General features: G+C 39.7%; 2 protein-coding genes and 2 non-coding genes across 4 annotated transcripts; 2 read left to right on the top strand and 2 right to left on the bottom strand.

Moving 5' to 3' along the window:
• Nucleotides 1-2,693: 2,693 nt before the first annotated feature.
• On the top strand, nucleotides 2,694-2,766 carry trnar-ucg. Its single transcript has one exon. It is a non-coding gene; the product is annotated as a tRNA-Arg (tRNA).
• Nucleotides 2,767-5,340: 2,574 nt separating this feature from the next.
• Nucleotides 5,341-7,639, bottom strand: mrpl58 (mitochondrial ribosomal protein L58). The gene is made up of 6 exons (XM_023340903.1): nucleotides 6,481-7,639; nucleotides 6,240-6,264; nucleotides 6,087-6,146; nucleotides 5,828-5,910; nucleotides 5,528-5,697; nucleotides 5,341-5,448 (listed from the first exon to the last, which is right to left on the bottom strand). Exons 1-6 carry the CDS (start codon nucleotides 6,637-6,639, stop codon nucleotides 5,364-5,366), a joined length of 582 nt encoding a protein of 193 aa, XP_023196671.1. The 5' UTR covers nucleotides 6,640-7,639; the 3' UTR covers nucleotides 5,341-5,363.
• Nucleotides 7,640-7,954: 315 nt separating this feature from the next.
• trnaq-cug lies at nucleotides 7,955-8,026 on the bottom strand. The gene has a single exon. It is a non-coding gene; the product is annotated as a tRNA-Gln (tRNA).
• An 834-nt stretch (nucleotides 8,027-8,860) lies between these two features.
• daglb (diacylglycerol lipase beta) lies at nucleotides 8,861-20,164 on the top strand. The gene is made up of 15 exons (XM_005809613.3): nucleotides 8,861-9,647; nucleotides 9,735-9,886; nucleotides 10,757-10,931; nucleotides 11,137-11,404; nucleotides 11,489-11,611; nucleotides 12,644-12,771; nucleotides 12,859-12,985; nucleotides 13,066-13,149; nucleotides 14,567-14,644; nucleotides 14,762-14,842; nucleotides 15,568-15,695; nucleotides 15,826-15,894; nucleotides 16,780-16,852; nucleotides 16,945-17,198; nucleotides 19,094-20,164. Exons 1-15 carry the CDS (start codon nucleotides 9,553-9,555, stop codon nucleotides 19,287-19,289), a joined length of 2,031 nt encoding a protein of 676 aa, XP_005809670.1. The 5' UTR covers nucleotides 8,861-9,552; the 3' UTR covers nucleotides 19,290-20,164.
• The last annotated feature ends 489 nt before the right edge of the window (nucleotides 20,165-20,653 follow it).

Raw genomic sequence — 20,653 nt, 5'->3', positions numbered from 1 at the left:
ATGGTGAGATTGATAAAGAGGGTTGCTTAGTGACCATGCCAGCTGCTGTTAGCAATACAAGCTAATAGTTATGTACTTCACCACATTTTGGACTTTCTGGATTTATTTGTGTTAGCTAAAGGTATAATGGGACACTCTTGGTCAAAAGAGCAAGTGAAGAGCTGTTTTTTTTTCAATTGAGAGCAGCCATATTGGATTTTTAAGGTCACAGTTGGTGACTGTTTTTTTTTTTCTTTTCTCCCTTGGATAATTCTTACTTCTATGGAGCTTTGTGCTATATTTTTTACAGCTTCAAATTTGTAAAATCAAATTTCTCAGAATAAATGTCACACCTAACTGAAGTACATACTTCCAACAATCATACAGTGCTAAGAAATAAACCTTTTTTTTTTTTTTTTTACGTAAACTGAAAAGGCATAGGCTTGTTGAACAACACTTAAAATGTCTGTCAACATGGTGCTGCTTGGGAAAACCTGGTTTTTATTACAAATTCTAAGTAGAGTTATTTCACAGTCTTGAAAATGTTGGAAAACTTAGGGTATGGAACTTTTTTTTTTTTTTTTCCAATATTTTCTGAAATGGCATGGGTAAAACAGGATCAAAATATGTTTGGTTTTTTTTGGGTGTTATTATCCCTCCCCCCAACCCCACACAAAAAAAAATCAAGTTATGATTAATGAATGCAATCCAACTAGATTCTTTATCCAGACAGGTTGCTCTTGACGATGACTCCATCCCGTCTCAGTGAGATATACTTCTATTAATAAAGGTGAAATAAAAATAGTGAAGTAATAAAACAATCTGTTTATGACTTGCCACATCACATTGACATTTTAGCATTTTATCCACCAGTGTTTTGATTCTCAACCTACTCACTGAATACACACGCTATTTCACTCACTGGTCTTTTGGCAAATTTGAATTCGGGTTGAACAGGGCCTTTTGTCTTTTAATTAGATCACATTAAATGCCAAGCAAAGAGATCAAAGGGCTATTTTGGGACTTTATTTCTAAGTGAAATATCGCTTACTAATGATCTAATTTTCATGTGTTATATGATATTTCTGTCATAGGGCAAATAGAAGAATAAAAGATTTTGAAATAAATCCGGTCTAAGATAATCCAGATGTTAAAGGCCCTCTGAAACAGAAAATCCAAATTTGTTTCACCAGTCAAGACTATTTTAAGATGTTTTAAGTTGAATATTTTGTTCTCAAATGTCCAGAATGTTATAACAGGAAAAAAAAAATCTAGTCAAAGAGTTTAGGATAATCTGTAATTGTAATATAAAAATGTGTGTGTGTGTGTGGGGGGGGGACAAACAAACAAAAAAATAGAGTAATCTTGCATGAACTGGCATTACAAGGCTTTTTCTCACTACTCTTTCACACTACTAATGTAGAACTGTGTAAAATCACAGTAAATTAGATGGAAAGTTTAATGTTGAACCACAGTTTTCTTTACATCTTTAAAGTTCCTCAATGCTACCTGCTGGCTGTGCTCTACAGTAACTCTCATGTTTAGTGTATAAACCGTATTTCTGAAAATTTTTGAATCTCTGGAGATATTCTGTAGAGAATTTTTTGTTTTAAATATAACAAAAGTATCAGAGAGGTTTTTCTTCGATTTACTCTTGACAGACACACTGTGTAGCTGATCTATAATAAGTAAAAAGCCTTCAAACCAGGGTTCTATCTAACACCTAACAGTCTTACCAAACTCTGGTTATGATAACCTGCAACACATTGCACCTCTTACGTAATCTGCAATGCCTTTTTTTCTGGTAACCTTCTATATATACAACTTTGCTATAATGAATGTGGTTCTAACTAACATTTTTGTGTCCAACTCCTCACCCACACTGTCAACATAACCATGCCTGACATTAAGACAGAACGGAGGCTGGATGATTATTAAGATTAGTTTACAGTCTTAGGAGTTTAATGATACAATGTTGTCTATTTTAGCATAATTAGAGCTAAATATGACTAAAGGGCAGCAAGCGGTGTTTTTGTGTTGACAAAACCATGCTAAACCAAGGCCAGAGTTTTACTCTGTACTGCACTTGAACGCAACGCCATTTGCTATCTGACAATTTTCGCTGTCTTTATTTTAGTTTTTCTTTATATATATATATATAACTTTATTTGCCTATGTGTAACTGTCTATAACATCAAACTATTTATTTACTTTTGCCTTTATATTTTACTACCTTGTTTTAATGATTTGCAATATTCTGTTGTATTGCCGCCATTGTTTAGATTAACTCATTATTACTTCATATCATGATGGAACATCTATTAATAAAGAACAAGGCAAATGCATTTCTCGTTTTTGTGTGTTTTGTTGTGGGGCTGAATTGTAAAAAAGAAAAATCTAGACATTATATGTGGGGTTACAATAAGTGGTTATTTAAAATGTTAAGAAACGAAGACAGGAGTCTGTTTTTCAAGAAAAAAATTAAGGCATTTCAATGCTATGTGAATTGACACAACTCAAAATATCTTCAAAATTATGCTTTCAGCACCGAAATACTAGCAAAAGCATATTATGTGGGCCAGTTTTATTTTTCAGGACTCGGCGAGTTTGAATGACGTTTTGGCTCGGATGTAATCACAAAACGAGAATCCATCGTAAATATAGTCTCCGTATTCACGTATCTCTAGTGAAACTCGAGACCAAATGAACACACGGACCGCGTGGCCTAATGGATAAGGCGTCTGACTTCGGATCAGAAGATTGAGGGTTCGAGTCCCTTCGTGGTCGTCTTTTTTACGAATATAAATATTCTCTGCTCCAGTCTAGCACCGTTGTTATCCGCTTCATTAATGGACCATAGCTAACGACTCCGTAAGACTAAGGTGAAGAGTCAACACTGCTAGTTTTCAACAAGTAAACTGTGTTTTCTGGTTTGCTATGCTAGTCAGGCGTTTATAACAAAACCCAAACCGTACAAACAATATCGATATACACTAATCTGAATAAACTAAAGCATCACATGCGTATACATTGTATATACAACATAACGAAATATATCTGATAATACACAAAACCACTCAACGCAACAATGTCCGGTTTCAACCGTTTAAGTAAAGTCACAAGGCTTTCAGTTTTATATCCAAGCAGAGTGGCGCAGCGGAAGCGTGCTGGGCCCATAACCCAGAGGTCGATGGATCGAAACCATCCTCTGCTATGGACTTTTTTTGGTTTTCGTTCACTCTGCTTTTCTGCAAGGAAATGAATACTTATATGCGCTATACATTTTTCACAAAGTTTCCTCATACAGGTCGACAACATTCACCGTCTCCAATATACATTATCGAATAGACTAAGCATCTATATGCGCCTTTATTTCATGACACTTACAAAACTTGTCTTCCTGTCATTGAATACGTACATTTGAAAACATATACGCTAACAGAAGAATCGTAATGATAAACTATACGGTAACAAGAAAAAAAACAACCCAAAACGCTGATATGTGTAGCATTATCATTTAATGAGGAAAACTATTACTATTTACCTAACGGTAAAATCTGGCATCTCAACAAAACCTCATAAAATGATTTCTAGCAAGGATGGTCGTTTTTGGCTTCAGTAATTAAAATACGATGGCAACTGAAAAAATAAAAAAACACATATTTTGTAATGAAACTCTACTGGACATGCATGATTTGCAATGTGTGTAAAATTTTCATAGACATATGAATGTTTGTTCATTTTCACTGCAGCAACTGATCTATATCAATATACAGAATTATGTACTCTACAATATTAAAATCAAAGAAGCTACAGAGAATATGCATTTTTGTCAGAATTAGGGTTTATTCTTTCAATCAAATTAAGATTTAATCAAGAGTAAGGGAATGTTACAAGCCATCGGGGGAAGTAATACATATGAAAAATCAGATATGATGCTTTCATCATCACTCTCTGTTGGTTATTTTCGTAGAGTAAGGAGCCAATAAACGGCCAATACCTGCTCAACTTCTTATCACCAGTGGCAAAGATGAAAAGCCTTCAAATACATAAATATTTTATTACAGTAGCACAATCCCACATTAAACAATGAAAAAAATAAATCAAAGTTTTATTTCAAATGGTTATTCAGAAAATCATTGGTAGCGCATTTCTTTGTACAACCGGAAAACACAAGATGCCAGTCTTGGCTGCAACATTCTATTTTACTTGTAGCACCTTGCTAGTACCTAGTTGGACCCCCGTTCGCCTTCAGAACCGCGTCAATCCTCTGTGTCATAGACTCAACAGCATGTCTGAAACATTCTTCGGAGATTTTGCTCCACGCGTGCGTGATGGCGTCACTCAGCTGCTGCAGATTTGTCGGCTGAGCATCCATAATGCGAATCTCTCGCTCCACCGCATCCCACAGGTGCTCTATCGGATTGATATCTGTCGACTGCGGGGGCAACTGGAGTACGGCGAACTCGCTTTTATGCTCAAGAAACCAGCTTGAGATGACTTCAGCGTTATGATGGGGCGCATTCCCCTGCTGGAAGTAGCCGTCGGCAGACGGGTGCACCGCGGTCATGAAGGGACGGACGTGATCTGCAACAAGACGGAGGTAGTCTGCTGTGTTTAAACTGTGCTCAATTGGCACTAAAGGACCCAATTTGTGCCAAGAAAACATCGCCCACACCATTACACCACCACCAGCAGTCTGAACCGGTGATCCCACGGAGGACGGATCCAGGCTTTCTTGTCGCTCATGCCAAATTTTGATCCGACCGTCCGACTGCTGCAGCTGAAATCGGGTCTCGCTGGACCAGGCAACGTTTTTCCAATCTGCTACTGTCCACTTCTGGTGAGCCTGTGCGAACTGCAGCCGTAGCTTCCTGTTCTTTACCGTCAGGACTGGCCCCCGGTGAGGTCTCCTGTTGCTGTAGCCCATTTGCTTCAAAGTACGGCGTGCCGTGCGTTCAGAGATGGTATTCTGCACGCCTTCGTTGTAGCGGGTCGTTATCTGAGCTACCGTCGCCTTTCTATCGTCTCGAATGAGTCGGTCCATTTTCATCTGGCCCCTGACGTCGACGAGGGATTTCCGCCCACAAGACTGTCGCGTGCTAGACATCTTCTTCTTCTCGGACCATTCTCTGTAGACCCGGGAGATGGTTGTGCGTGAAAAGCCCAGCAACTTGGCGGTTTCTGAAATACTGAGACCGGTGCGTCTGACGCCAACAATCCTGCCACGGTCAAAGTCACTTAAATCCCCGTTCTTGCCCATTCTGATGCCTAGTGTAAACTTCTATACGTTTCCTTTTCACATTTACTGTAGATGCTTTATACGCACAAAACAAAGTGGCCAATGAGTGTGGATTACAAAACGATCACTCAATACTGCATCGTCAGTCGAAATCCACCCGTCGGCTGTTCTTGACTGATGAAAGGATTTTCTTCTGTCTGAGTCGCTCTTTGTTCCTCTTCTCGATCCTGCGCAACATATGAAATGACAAACTCGCAGTTTAAACATATACAGAAGCCCAAATCAGTTCATTTCACTGGGTATCACCTGGCTGCTCTTACGACTACGTCTTCGTCTGATGGTTCGCGAGGTCTCTCGCTAGCCTCAGCTACGATGGCGGAGATCTTCTGTAGACAGTCCAAGAGGTTTCTCTGCTGACTCCTGCTCACCTCCGAGGTCACCAGGAGCTCCCCGGCCTTATTGATGCGGTTTTTGTTCTGTGGAGTTTTTTGAAGTGGAAATTAAATGTAAAAAAAAAAAAAAAAACAGGATCTAAAAAGTAGACAACAGCTGTAATGTGTGTGATTCTCTAGATGTACAAAGAGATACGCGCGCCACGTAACGAACCTTTCCTACAATTTTCTGTCGAACGTCTTCAGGGATCCAGTCGGCTGTATGCACGTGAAATCGGACCTCTGCTTTAGTGCTGACTGTGGATTAAGGTCATAACTTTAGAAAACACTCAAATAACACTTTTAGATTAACTGTAGGCTTAATAGCGGAGTCTTGCGGACGTACTTATGGCCCTAAAATAGTACATTCAAGAAGTATACATATTTTGGCAAAGCTCTGCACAACAATCTCTTTAAAACTAGCATTTGTTTACCTTTATTAACGTGCTGACCTCCAGGGCCGCTGCTCTTGCTGTAGGACACAGTCAGACGCTCTATGACCCAATAAGGGAGAGGACATAAATAAATACAAATAAAAAAGTCAATCAGACTTTTCCTTTTCTTGTTTGATTCATCGGTTCATTTACCTACTGGAATGTGCACGTGCGCGTCCTGTTGAAGACAAAACAGTCAATATATATATATATATATATATATATATATATATATATATACATATACAAAATATGAGCATAATATAACACAACAATAGGTTCCAGTTGAAGGGAATCGCTTTGTACTCATTTTATTTTCCTTATGAACAAATTAAACTAGTACAGTCATAACTATTTTTTTTTTCATATAAACGAAGGCTGTTATTTTACGTACCTCCGAAGAGTCTGACCCTCTAGTCCCATAATAAAGTTTCGACAAAGTGCTGTTGGTTAATTTGAAGCTAATACAGCTCAGGTTACCGAGCGGAGGACTCGCATTTACACTGCTACTCCTGCAAAGTGAATATAAGCGTCGAATAATGCAGGTCGCCATGTTGGTTATGAAAGTCTAGCTTCTTCTTCTTTTCTTTTTTATGGCGGTTGGCAAACAACTTACAGGCGCATTACCGCCACCTTCCAGATTGGAGGGTAAAAGTCTATGCTCTTCCTCTGGTGTTTTATGGCACCGGTAAAGTGTAATACCGCCCCCTGCTGTATGAGAGTATTTATAAAAGAGGTGATCACTTTTTAATATATTAACTATCCAATATATATAACTTGGTGCAGCTTCGGGTTGTTTTGTATTTTCCCCCCCATAAAACTGCTGTCAATTAAAAAAAACATGCTGGTTCTTTCGTTCCTTAATTTACTGGGAAACTGTAATTGAAGGAGTATACCGCCACCTACTGTACAGAAGTTCATGTTGACTTGATTTTAACAGTCTCATTATTTTCTATATCCACATCTGTATTTACTGCAGTGCATTCACAATTGCATGCCTGTATTAAGCAAGCATATTTTTTTACATGCAACAAATAAGATTTCTAAATGGATATACCGTAGTATAGTAAAATTTGACAACTTCTTAAAATAGTGTAACATACTTTCCTCAAGGAAAAATTAACAAAATGCAATACTGCAGGTCTGGTTTCAACATTTTTCATGCTCCACTGAAATAATAATCACTCTGTTGAATATTCAGCTTTTTTAACACTGGCATTAGTCTCTTTGGTATCATTATAGACACATTTTTCTTCAACCCAACTTTAATTTCACTACGGTCTACTTACTGTCTTGGGCGTCCTCGTTATTATTACTTCTATTTCTAATTGTCTTTGCTACTGTTCCCTCTATTTTCTCAAATCTTCCTGTCTAATTTTCCGAATCTCCCATTTCTGACACCGTTAATAACAACAACAGTCTGGAATATTCTCCCATTCTCTTCCGACTTCTGTTCATCCCACACGCCATTTTCGACGCCTTGTTTGGGTGCATTCCAGAATGTTTTTGCTGCAACCCTTTTACCACAAGCCAGCTCGACCTGCAAGAGACGTTCTTACCTAGACAATCAAACCGCTACTCCAGCTCACGCAGAGGACATATTCCGGGCCGCGGGCAGCTGACTGACGGTGTGTTTACTTTGTGCAGCACCCAGGCCGCCGTACACAATGGAGAAACGCTACCGGAAACACGTGCCCTCCACCTCCACTGTAGGAAATACGCAATCTTCACCCAGCAAAGTTTTGATTTGTGTTTTGTGTTTTATTTTTACTACCCTAGTTTGCACTGAGGCAGCTTTTGCAGCCAGTGAAGTTGTTATATACGGGCGACATCATAGTTACAAATCAATCAGCTTGGTGACAAAAGACAGGTTCCACCGAGATTTGAACTCGGATCGCTGGATTCAGAGTCCAGAGTGCTAACCATTACACCATGGAACCATGTGACGCAAAGGTCAGAAAGATACCCTTATCAACAACTGTGTTTCTGATATACTTCATATATTTAATTGTTACACCTTAAACATTGACACTCTGGTCAAACAGCTTCTGTTTCTATTATATTAAACGGTTGTTACGGGCTGGTTAATATGTTTAACGACGCTCCCCTGCTCAAATTTTTTGTCTACATAAAAAAAAAAAAAGCTTCTAAATTTTTTATTATAAATTAAAACGAGTGGCTATTCCTTTACAGTAGTACTCATTTTGGCAATGCATCGGAATCATTGTTCTATGGTTCGGTTGCGGTCGGAAAACAACTAGGTGCGTTCCTTGGTGCGTTCCTTGGCAGTCAGCCGGCGAATGACCTGGGCATTAATGCTAAATAAAGGGAGTGGGCGGATTTTTTGTCTTCGATAGCAAAATGTTTTTGTTGTAGAAGTACGGGGTGTATTTAATGGCCTTTCTGTCCTTTTATGTTCATAGCCAAGAGCTATTTCTCCATTCTCGGCACAACTTGTTTCCAACGCAGGCAGGTTGGGAGTGTCCTTTCCGAGTCCAACAGTCAAGCATATTAATTTAGGTGACTAATTACAAAGTATTTTTCTCTTATATTTCCACCAGTCAACCGGTTGAAGAAGGCCCGCCTCTTTCACGTGTGGATCTTTTAAAAGGCAAGCCTCATTCTGACTGGTACACCCAATTCCTTACCTGTTGACAAAATTGCACCCTCACATTGACTTTACTGATGATTCGAAAAATGACATTTATATTTGCTACCAAAACATCTGCTTTATTTAGCAACATATCATGTAGAAGAGGGCGCGCGCCTCCCCTCACCGATGATTGAAATGCTATTCAAACCACGCCTAGCCGGCGCACACAGCATAGCGGGTGACAAATGGGGCGGACCCAGTAAGTAAGGGAAGGAAAACAAAACAGAAGATCTGCGCATTTTATATGGACATAAATACATTTCGTAACATACAAATAGCTGTAAAAATAGCTGTAACATGCACATAGCTTTTGAGTATTATTCTGGTATAACTAGCTAAGGAGTAATTTTGTTAGTTTCTAGCCTTTCCCCCCCCGGAATACCTTTAAGATATTTTTAGCAAGGTAGCTCTAAGGTTAGCAGCTAAAAATGACCGCATCTTCATCCGTTTTAGACGGGCTGCTTTTGTTGGCTCCACCTACGTGTTGAAGCGTTGTGCTCTCCGGAGTAAAACCACACATATCAGTTGTCACAGTCTTGTTTTTTTTTTTTTTTGTTAGCTCTGAACTCTGGTAAGTGAGAGTTTTCAGCGTTAGCTAGCGGCTAACCCATGTGAGGCAGAAATGAAGTGGGGGGGAATTTTGCAATCGAGGAAGTCTGATGTGACAGCAGAAGGGCGAAGATCAGATCATTGCCAGAGCAGATGAAGTCATGCCTGACGTGCCAGCGTGTGTTGCTCAAGAGACTCGTGGTCCTGGTATAACAGCGGTTAGCAGTTAGCAGTAGTAGTGAGGGATTTCAGCTTGTTTACAAAATGCCTGGAATGGTGGCGTTCGGGAGGCGCTGGGGGATCGCCAGCGATGACCTCGTTTTCCCCGGCTCTTTTGAGCTGCTACTCCGTGTGCTCTGGTATGTTGCTGCTAAACCTCGTACACATTTTCCGTGTCTCACACATAGTTTACAAGAGTTCTGATGTTCGATGCCGTTCCTCCTCAGGTGGATCGGCACCTTGATCTTGTTCACCTATCATAAGGGTCACTTTGATTGTAACGGCGGAGGGGTTCTGCATACCTACCTGGTTGGACTCTTGGTCGTGCTGGGGCTCATCGTCCTGTCACTGTGGGCCATTGTCTATGTCAGTGCCCAAGGTAAGTAAACAAAAGAACACATTTCGCTGGAAGATAAATTGTCCCAGACGTTATTGCGATAAACGATAGTATCGTTAATGCCGTTTATTGGAGACGATGGAAGATTTTAAATATCCAAAATAAACAAACAAAACCACAGAACAAAGAGTTATCACTCAATCAATAAAGTTGATTTGCATAGCGCATTTCAGCAACCAGGCGGTTTAAAGTACTTTGCATCATAAAAGCACAAAAATACAAAGTCATAGAACGCACAGTCAGCATTTATAGTGAACAATTATAAAGTCCCTGTAAACAAAATTGTCCTTCAGAAAAATGGCCGTTTGAGACGAAAGCACCAGACTCAAGACTTTTGTCATTTAGTTTTTGGTAGAAACAGAGAAAAGAGAGACAAAACATAAATCACGCAGATGGAAATGACTTATTTCCATCTGCAATCTAATCGCATTGTAGATTGTTTGAGTCTACAATGCGATTAATTGTCTTATTCCTACAGGCCTATTTAAGGTAGACGCTGTTGGTCCGTGTATTTCTCGGCTACAAATTTTGGGGAGTCACTTGGTGCATCCAGATCTTCATCGCTATAATCTTGTCATTATGATTTTTATCGTTAAGCACCAACTTAAGGTTGCGCTGCAACGGTCATGTTGCGTAATCACGCGACGCAGGAAGGAAGCGGCGAACATTTTGTCCTTTTCTGTGATGAAACGCTGGCAATTTTGAAGAGATTTTGTAATAATTATAGCGCCCGCCTTGCACTGCAGCTAATGAAACATCCACCAGTCAACGCTGTCGTAATCATGTGTCATGAATGCCTTGTTCAAGATGTCTGTTGTGGATATTAGTGATACCTGCGGATTATTCCCTCAGGCACTATCACTAACCCTGGCGCACGGCGCTCCATGCCGGCCCTGGTGTACCTGCGAGCGTTGCTCTACATCCCAGAGTTCGTGTGGGCCTGCCTGGGAGCCGTCTGGGTGTCCGACGACAGCCGAGGCTGCGCACCAGCCACTGTGGGTGCGGTCATCACTGCTGTTATTACCAGGTGGGAGCCTTTACATTTCAGGTTTTTTTATTTTTTTATATGTATATATATATATATATACTAGTCAGAGACTTGGCGTTTTATGGAATGAGATGTGATGATGTACTTTGTGGTCACACTTCATATTTTAATACCGTTTCCAGCCCGTCCCCATCAGAGACGTGCTTTAAATAAATGTTTTGTTTCGTTTCCCCTCCGCCCCCAGCTGGGTCATCCTGCTGTTCACGGGGCTGGGTGTGGTTTTCGTCTTCGATCCGATGGGCAGGCGGCGCCTGCAGCCAGGCCCCGCCGAGCCGCTGGGGGTGCGGGACATGGAGAGCAGCGGGGGCACCCAGTTCCTGTCCACGGCTCGCTCTCTGGCCACCAAGGTGTGGGAGTGCCGACTGCGGCTGCTGTGCTGCTGCCTGCCGCAGGACGAGAGCCACCGGGCGGCTTTCTCCAGCATCTCGCAGCTTCTCAGCGACTTCTTCTCCGTAAGAGACAACTTATGTATAATATATATATGCATCATCTGGATTGCAGTGTGAGATTTTGTCGTGTGTGGAATAATGATGCAGGACACAGACCTGGTGCCCAGTGACATAGCAGCTGGTTTGGCTCTGCTGCACCAGGAGCAGGATAAGATGGAGCGCAGCAGAGACCCAGAGGACATCGTTACCCACAGCCCCTCCTCCCCTATCGTAAGTAACACTGTTACAGTAAAACTCGGACTAGATACCAGTAGGGGTGAAACGATTAATCACGTTAATAATGATTAATTGATTATTGAAATAACTGTCAACTAATGTAGTAGTAGATCAATTGGATTAATTGTGATTAATCTATTATTGAAAGAATCGTCAACTAACTTAGTAATCAATTATTCAGATTACTTGTGATTGATTATCAACTAGTTTTCGACTAGTTTTGCAATCAATTAATTGAATTAATTGATTATTCATGTAATCATCAATTAATTAAGTCATTGATTAATCGTGGTTAATTGATTATTGAAACAATTGTTGACTAATTTAATAACAGATTAATTGGGATTAATCAATTGCTGAAAGAAACATCACTTAATTTAGTAATTGATTAAAAGAATAGTCAACTTAATTTAGTAATTGATTAATCAGATTAACCGTGATTAATCGATTATTGAAATAATCATCCACAAATTTAGTAATCAATTAATCGTTAAGTGGAGTGAGTGTACAGACTCAGGTCACTTGGTGAAAACCCCCCCCAACATATTCAGAGCAGTAATTAAACCAAAACTGTACAAAAATGTATACATTTTGCTTTTAAGATAAAAACAATGTATGTCTGTAAATATGTTTTAGGCAAAACTCATGTAATGGTGTAGTATTAGCTTCACCCAGTTAAGATTTACTAAAGGAATGCTATGGTGTTGAAAATGAACTAATTAATATAACTATGTGTATAGCACTTTAAGAGCACTATGGTATTGCATTTTAGGCAGTAACATGTTTATTTTCTTACCTAAAAAACAGATTAAATTAGTTTATTTGCATCCTTTGACGTATTTCTAATATTACACAAAAAAAACATAAGTGGTTAAGTGAAAAATCTGTACAATATGCTATTTTATTTATCCAATTCTTCAGAATAACTGATGGTTTAATCTGTTTTTAAATTGATGGCCAGTTGCGGCCATAAACACGAATCCCTGTGCGCGCTTTTTAAAGTTGACCGCCTCTTCCTGTCCTCAGGACCAGGATCTGCAGACGGAGCTGGAGAAAGCGGCTCACTGCATGCAGTTCGCGGCGGCGGCTTACGGCTGGCCTCTGTACGTCTACTCCAACCCCTTCACTGCGCCCTGCAAGCTCAGCGGAGACTGGTGAGGCGCTCTTTGAATATAAGTCCGGCGTCGGGTCGGCTCCGCCTCGATCCGACCCGAATTCTAACGTGCGTCTGCGCGCTGCAGCTGCAGAACCCGCGCCGCGGCGTACGACGTCGTGGGAGGCGACCACCTCGGCTGCCACTTCTCCTCCATCCTCCAAGCCACCGGACTGCAGTACAGAGACTTTATATACGTTAGCTTCCACAACCAGGTTACAGTTCTGTTTTTTACAGTGCGTTCACTCCCGACCGGTCACGTTTAAGTTCTGAGCAAACCCGATGTGCCCCACAGATCTATGAGATCCCGTTTTTTGTGGCGTTGGATCACAAGAGGGAAGCGGTGCTCGTAGCGGTCAGAGGAACACTGTCGCTAAAGGTGAGTTAAATCGGACGTCGTGAAAGATTTTCCTACTCACAGCACTTTTTGTTTTGTAGAGTTTGACACATTACGTTATGTATTTTAGCGTTTTATGATAGACCAAGGGTCTGTCACCTGCTTGTTCTGTTTGTTTGCTTCTTCTCTACCACCTTCAGAAATCTGTCCAGCATTTGAAGCAAAGACCAACTAATCCTTAAAGAGTGACTTTTCTTGGAAAAAAAAAACACTAAATGGTAAAACTTGGTCCAAAAAATTGCAATTTTTACAATCTTTATAAATTAAAATGAAATAATAATTTTAACAGCAAGAAATGCATATATTTTTTCTCTTTTTAAACATTTTGCTAATGCCAATAAATCAGCCTCTAAACGCCATCCACTGTTGCTCTTAATGACTTTGGCTAAAATTAAAAAAATATACATATATTGAGCAATGATTTAAAGTTGTGTCATAATTAGAAAAATGTCAGTTTTATTGGGTTTGTTTCTTTTATGATTGTGTGAGCAATCTTATTTATTAAGTCATTTTTTTGTCAAGTTACACACTTGGTGTTTTTTTCTTAGCGTAATAAACTTTGAAAAAAAACCCATACAAAACCGAAAAACAAAACGAATGAAATATGGAAAACGAATACATGATTTTCCATTTATTTTCCAAATAAAAAGGTAGAAAATGTGGCCTGCATTCATATGCAGACCCCTTTAGTTCGGTGCCCTGAAATAATAATACTAAATTGCCTATTTTCCCCTTTCTCAGCCTCATAAGTGATGTTTTGAAGAGCAGTTTTGTACACAGAGACTTCATAATGCTTATTATAGTTTTAGTTATGCGCGGTTTTTATTTCCAATTTATTGATTTTGGATATTTAAAATGTCTTCCAGTTCCTGCGTTAGGCGTTCTTGAGAAATGAAAGTTTGTTCATCTTTGTGACGCCGTGCCTGCATCGTCACGCCATTGTCACTATATTACTTGGAAAATAGTCTCAATACTTCAATGTTATCGTTTATCGCGATAACTTCTGGGGACAATTTATCGTCCAACAAAACCCGTCACTGTGACAGGCCGAGTCGGTTGTTTATATTTATCCGAGCTGTGTTGGCGAGGAAAGAGGCCAAATATTCCATCCTCGCTTTCAGAATCACTTCCTTGTTTTTCTGAAAGACGGACTGCCTCGAACCGAAACATCTCTCTCTCTCTCTCTCTGAAATATTAACACTCGCTACAAAGAGGAAAAAAGACGAAAACGGGAAGTGAGACTCGTTTGTGGCCTGACATGCATCTGTGTGTGCCTATGATTAGATGCAGAGGGTTAAATCTTGTTTTGACTTTGGTCGTCCACAAAAAAAAAAATTTAACGCTAAAAGGAAATACAAAAAGAAAAACTTATATGTTTCATGTTTGTTTTTCCCTGCAGGATGTCCTGACAGACCTGTCTGCTGAATGTGAGAACCTGCCAGTCGAAGGCGTGTCTGGAGCTTGCTACGCTCACAAGGTGAGGCACATTCCAACTGAACCTTTAGCCGTTAGCATAATCCCAGCTAGTCTTTTCTAAGAAAAACAAGTAAATAACCAAATAATAATGATGAGTAAGTAAACCTGTCTGCTGCAGGGCATGTGCCAGGCGGCGGGCTACATCTACAAGAAGCTCGTCAACGACGGCATCCTGAACCAGGCCTTCTCCGTCGTCCCGGTAACGAGTGAAAACAAAAAACATGATTTAGTGGAGTGTATGACCAGTGGTGATGTGGGACAGTTTATCTTCCAAAAGCCCTGGAAACATAAAAAAAAAAAAAAAAAAATACGAGGAGACTTTGAGTCTGCATCTGAAAACGAGTTGTCATGGCTACCTTTTTGCAGTTGCACACTTGCAATCAACTCAGGGGGGGACAAAATAAATCTGATTTTTTTTCCACAGGCTTCTCAGTAAAAACTTAATATATATATATATATATATACAGTATATATATATATATATATATATATATTTTTTTTTACTTTACTTTTGTTATTTTAGCAGTTTTATAGTTACACATACATACATTGAACAGTTAGACCCCCCTCTAACAAAAATTACAGAGCACCTAGTTTTAAATATATATTTTTAACGTGAACCATAAACAGTCCATATGTTCCCATTCTTATAGCTGTGAAGCCCGCAGCATCACAGGTCCTCCCACCTACTTAACAAAAGTGTTTTTCTACATTTTCATCGCTTGTTTTTACAACAACAAAAAAAAAACATACACATAATTTCCCCCATTTTCCTAGTTAATGTTATGAGACTGCTACTTGCAGTGAAAGATGAATGTACATTATATCAAGGCTCTGAACGCATCGAGCCAATATAATTGTATCTGTTCGTCAAACCGGACGGATTTGTGTAAACGGTGTGTTTGTGTGTCGCTGTAATGGTAGGAGTATAAACTGGTGGTCACCGGTCACAGTCTGGGGGCCGGCACAGCCGCCCTGCTGGCCATCCTGCTGCGCACTTCCTTCCCCACCCTGCAGTGTTACTCGTTCTCACCACCAGGGGGCCTCCTGAGGTAAAGCAGGACTTCACAGGACTCAGTCTCCCCCTTTAGTCTTCACTTTCTTTAAGTTTTGGGGGAAAAAACATTGATTTTTGCTGGCGTTGATGTTCTTCCTGACATGCGTTTTATTTTCTGTGTGCAGTAAAGCCTTAGCTGAATACTCCAAGGACTTTGTGGTGTCTGTGGTGTTGGGGAAGGATCTGGTTCCTAGGTAAGATATTCCTATCGTCAGGGTTGGTACAGGTGCTTGAAATCCTTGACGATGCTTGAATTTCATTTAGGCGTTTTCAAGGCTTGGTTTCTGTATGAAGTGCTTGATATTCAAAGCGCACAGTTTTGTTATACAGTGCAATTTGACGTTGGATTAAAATCCTAAATTTGGAAAACGTGATTTACAGTTGAAACCAGATATTTTCATACACTTAGTAAAATAAAAATTTTTTTCCCTCGGTCTGAAATTCAATCAGACCAAACGTTTCTAGTTTTAGGTTAGTTAAGAGTTACTAAAATTATTTCTACTCACTGAATGTCAGAAAATTTGACAAGAACTTGTAACTTTCTTTACAGATTGTTAATAAGGATTTAATCTGAGCAGGAAAGTAATTTACCTTAACACGATTTGTTTGCATTGTTCCAACATTATGAATATTTATTATTCTTAATGGCTCATAGATATTATTGATCTGTGTAGTTTATATCTTACACTTTAACCAAAGTTATTGAAATTGGGGGAGTTTTGTTTAAATTAGTGTTTTGTTCAGTCATGCCTGTGACAGAGAAAATTTCCAAATAATAACATTTTGCTATATTTCCCTTGTCCCTACAGAATACTAGCTGATACAGTTTCTGATAATATCATTTATAATCAGAAACTGTAATAAATGATATGTGAGAGTGAATTGAAGCTGCCTTTTTTGTTCATTTGTATATATTTTTTTTAATCTCCAAAGTGTGGAAAAGTTTGGAAACTTACTTTGAAAATGCTTCTGAAGTGCTCTTGAACTTTGCTGTGGGAAACGTGTACAAGCCTTGTATTGTCTGCTGTCGTGTTCTGCTGGACTTCATGTCGGATTCAATGGCTATTCCCGTTTCACAGACTGAGCATCCCCAACATGGAGGACCTGAAGAGACGGATCCTGAAAATAGTCACAAACTGCAATAAGCCCAAAGTGAGTCTAGACTCGGGAGCGTTGCAGTCGCACGTTTCTGTGCCCCGAATCCAACCTGGCCGTGTCTGACGCCGCTGTCTTGTGTGTTGCAGTACCGCATCCTGCTGCAAGGGTGTTGGTACGAGCTGTTCGGAGGGGACCCGGACGATTTCCCCACCGAGATGGACAGCAGGAGGGAGGAGCAGCTCAGCCAGCCGCTGCTGGGGGAGGAGTCGCTGGTGATCCGCCACTCGTCGTCCTATCAGAGCCTGGCGTCGGACGACTCCCCCGCCCACGCGGCCGCGCACTTGCCGCTCTTCCCGCCGGGGCGCATACTGTACATCACGGAGGACGGGCCGTCACGGAGGTCGGTCTCTGCACGCCGCGACTAACGATTATTTTAGTTATTGATTAATCGTTTACTCAGACGATTAATCGGGTAAAACGAAATTGCCGTATTCTGCACTTTTCTTCTTTTAAGCTTTTTTACGCAACACTAAAAACACCTTTAATGCAAAGAAACAATTCAGTTCCTTTATTAGGTATGAAAATAACCGTTTTAACAGCTTTCCTGCAGTGAACACTCGATCATTTGTAGCAAAGGATTCATCTGCAGCTATGAAAATACTTTTGTCATCAAATTATTAAAAGCTCTGCTTGACTTATCAATATAGTGTAGTAGTAGTTATTAAGAATTAGACAGCAAAAGATGCTTAACAGCAATTTTTTTATTTTTAGTCATTTGAACCAGGAGAAGCTTTAAATATGCTACCTGAGGAGTTGTGAGTATAAAATATTTACAGAAAAAGTTTCTTTTTCTATCTTAAGTGCAAACTCTATACATTTTTTTGTACAGTTTTGGCTTAATCACTGCTCTGACAATGTGTTGTTCTTTTAGCAAAACGGCTTTTAAAAAAAAAAATCCATACACGTAAATTAACGATTAATTGAGTATGAATACTTATTATTTTGATATGTGATATAATACCCTGCTAAACACTCAAGCCATGGCACCAAAAATGTAAATTAATCTGAAACTACACTAGTTCTATTGTTTATATTTTTGATACGCTCACATATCAGGACGTACTGTACACATCAGCTGACGCCTCAAATGACATCATTTCCTTCGCAGCTGACACCTTTGTTCCGTCTTTCCTCTTGAAGGAATCTGCTCCGGCTAATTTAATTTGAACTGCTTTCGGCGCTTGAAATTAAGACAACACAAGCTAATGTGGTTGAAATGCACTGTGGCCTTCATTTAGGAAGCATAACTGGACTTGTCAGTAACCTCTGGCGTTGCATCCCAATTCTGGTTAGCGAATGAGTTCAAAAAGTCATCGCCCCCTCCGGATGTGCAAATATGTACAGTTTTTCGAACAGTTGACGATTATGATGTACTTTGTTTTGGTCTAACTCATAAAACTTTCCCACAAAATACATGAAAGTTTTTCATTTTTTCAAATGAAACTTAACCAAATGTGATAATGGTGGGAATGCATGGTTATATCACAGGGAAAATTTTAATTCTGTAAAGTTTGACTGTTGATTGTTTATATTCCTACAAGACTTTAATCTCTTTTTGTCTTTTTAATAAAACAATTTATTTAGAGAATAGTCAGAATGACAGGGCTGCTTCGGGTTATATCAGGGTGCCTTGCGTCATTAAAAAGTTGCAAATTCTTCTATCTCAAATTAAGACCGTAAAATGTCTTAAATAAAAAAAAAATACGTTAATCAAATATCTTAAATTTTGCCTTGGCAGGACTACTTAATTTTCTTGCAAGAATTTTTGTCAGGCAAAAGTTTGAGACACCTCCTTTGCGTTGTGAGGCTAACGGTAAATAGCTGGTAATATTCCTTTCCAAGCGAATTCGCTTTTTTTTTTTTTTTTTTACGTCCATCATGGGTAAGTGCAAACTTATCGCCACGACGTGGCTGGACGACGTTTGTACGTTTCCGTGGAGATAAAGGGCTTACATTCCATTCATAGTTGTCTTAAAAAGTCTTCCATTTTAACTGGTGAAACCCCGTATATTGAATGCTCCGCTTTGTCCAAATCTTTGCTTATCAAAGCCCCAGTTTATCTTTTGCCTCTTTGTTGTCTCCAGAGGAGCTTCCAGCCTCGGATGATTAGAGATGCTGACAGTCATATGAACACTTCTTGTTCCTGCGTCACAGCACAGCTTAAAAAAAAAGAAAAGCAAAGATAAGCTCCACCATTTACACCAACTTGTTCTTCTTTTGTTTTCGTTTCCACAGGTCCTGCTTCTCCCAGGTTCGGTACCGTGCCGACTGGTCCAGCGAAACAGCGTTCCGGAGCATCTTGATCAGCCCCAGGATGCTGGTGGATCACATGCCCGACGCCGTGCTCCGAGCCCTGAACAGCCTGTGCAGCGACGGCCCCTTCTCCCTCTGCCCGTCATCGCTAAGCAACAACCCGCACATTTCTATGTGAGGTGCACTAAAATAAATAAATAACAATAAAAAAAAGAAGGGGGGAAGGCTCCCTCTTCACGTCCGCGCTACAAGACGACTTTTACTCGCGTGTTTACATCCGATCCAGGTTCCCACTACTTCCCAACCTGCGATCCCCGTCTACTACTTCATATCGTTTGGTCAAGTTCCTGTTTTATTGAGCTTCTAAATTGTTCAATCATTGGATTTAAATTTTGATGGGAGATTTGAATCTGTGGAGCTTTGCCTGATTTGTAAAAAAAGGAAAACCCATAGAAACACAGAGTCATGCACTTTTTTTTTAATGATTTAATGCAAGGATTGCTCTTTTTTTTCTCCTTTGCTTTATTTGAAGTTGCTCCATGAGCGACTGTATATCATATTTGAATGTTATGTATACAATGTGACAGTGTGGAGTATTTTAACTGTAATGTCAGTGATTTGGGGTTTTTGTGTCGTTTGAATGGCTCAGATGAAGATTGACTTGTTACCAAGGGTGACTTTGGAGCGTTCTGATTGGATGGTGCGGTGAAGAAAAAAAATGAGGGTATTCATATTGTTGTGTTTGTGAACTGTAGATAGGAATGTCCTGTGATTTTATTTTTTTTTTAATGTTTTGAAACATCAGGGTGAACAGTGCCTATGCATTATATGAAAAAAATGAAACCCAAAAACACTAAGTAAAGTTCAGAACTGCAGTTGCTTAAAATTCGAACATGACTGAAAGTAAAAAGTCGAAAGATTGTGCTTTTCTTTGTGGAATTTACCTGCTTGCTGTGGATGTTGCCATTCTTTTTCCAAGAAAAAATTTCGTACCCTCTTAGGAATGCATTTGAAAGCTGAAAGCAAATAAAAAGCATTTGTGAAGTGTACACAGTTTGCTTGTTCCAGGTCTCAGTATTCACTGTCCTTGAAATCTTGGAAGAAGAAAAATTGTATAGAGGCTCCACGGTGCTGAGAGTGGGGGTGAATGCAAATGCACTCCATACTTTTTCAGATTTCTATATTTTTTTTATTATTTAGAAAAGGTTAAAGTATAATTTTAACGTGTCACAATATTTAAAAAAAAAAAAAAGATCATGAGGTTTGAATACACTTGCAGCTCACTAATTATTTAGGGAGGCTAATCTCGACGGTTTTCCGGAATAAAAAAATAACGAACCCTGTGCACTTCGTCACGTGACGTCATGACAAGAGTTCAGTCACCAGCATATATGTTCAAGGGATGCTGGGAAATCCCTATTTCAAAACAGACGATGTAAACAGCAGTCCTCGAAAGTTATGCAGTTAAAAATACACCCACTCTTGTGTTAATATAGGCTATAACTAAGTTAGGACATTACCTGAAATATATAGCATAGTTGT

The sequence above is a fragment of the Xiphophorus maculatus genome, chromosome 10, assembly GCF_002775205.1.
Source record: "Xiphophorus maculatus strain JP 163 A chromosome 10, X_maculatus-5.0-male, whole genome shotgun sequence".
Lineage (NCBI taxonomy): Eukaryota > Metazoa > Chordata > Actinopteri > Cyprinodontiformes > Poeciliidae > Xiphophorus > Xiphophorus maculatus.
Note: the sequence above shows the minus strand (reverse complement) of the source record. Positions and strands in the feature narration are given on the sequence as shown.

Excerpts from the sequence above, each read along its gene's own strand:
- mrpl58 (XM_023340903.1), bottom strand. The coding sequence starts at position 6,639 with ATGGCGACCTGCATTATTCGACGCTTATATTCACTTTGCAGGAGTAGC. Across the intron at positions 6,265-6,480 it reads GAGGGTCAGACTCTTCGGAG|GACGCGCACGTGCACATTCC; the intron begins GTACGTAAAATA and ends TGTCTTCAACAG. Across the intron at positions 5,698-5,827 it reads GACAGAAAATTGTAGGAAAG|AACAAAAACCGCATCAATAA; the intron begins GTTCGTTACGTG and ends AAAACTCCACAG.
- daglb (XM_005809613.3), top strand. The coding sequence starts at position 9,553 with ATGCCTGGAATGGTGGCGTTCGGGAGGCGCTGGGGGATCGCCAGCGAT. Across the intron at positions 12,772-12,858 it reads TGCAAGCTCAGCGGAGACTG|CTGCAGAACCCGCGCCGCGG; the intron begins GTGAGGCGCTCT and ends TGCGCGCTGCAG. Across the intron at positions 15,895-16,779 it reads GGGAAGGATCTGGTTCCTAG|ACTGAGCATCCCCAACATGG; the intron begins GTAAGATATTCC and ends CCCGTTTCACAG.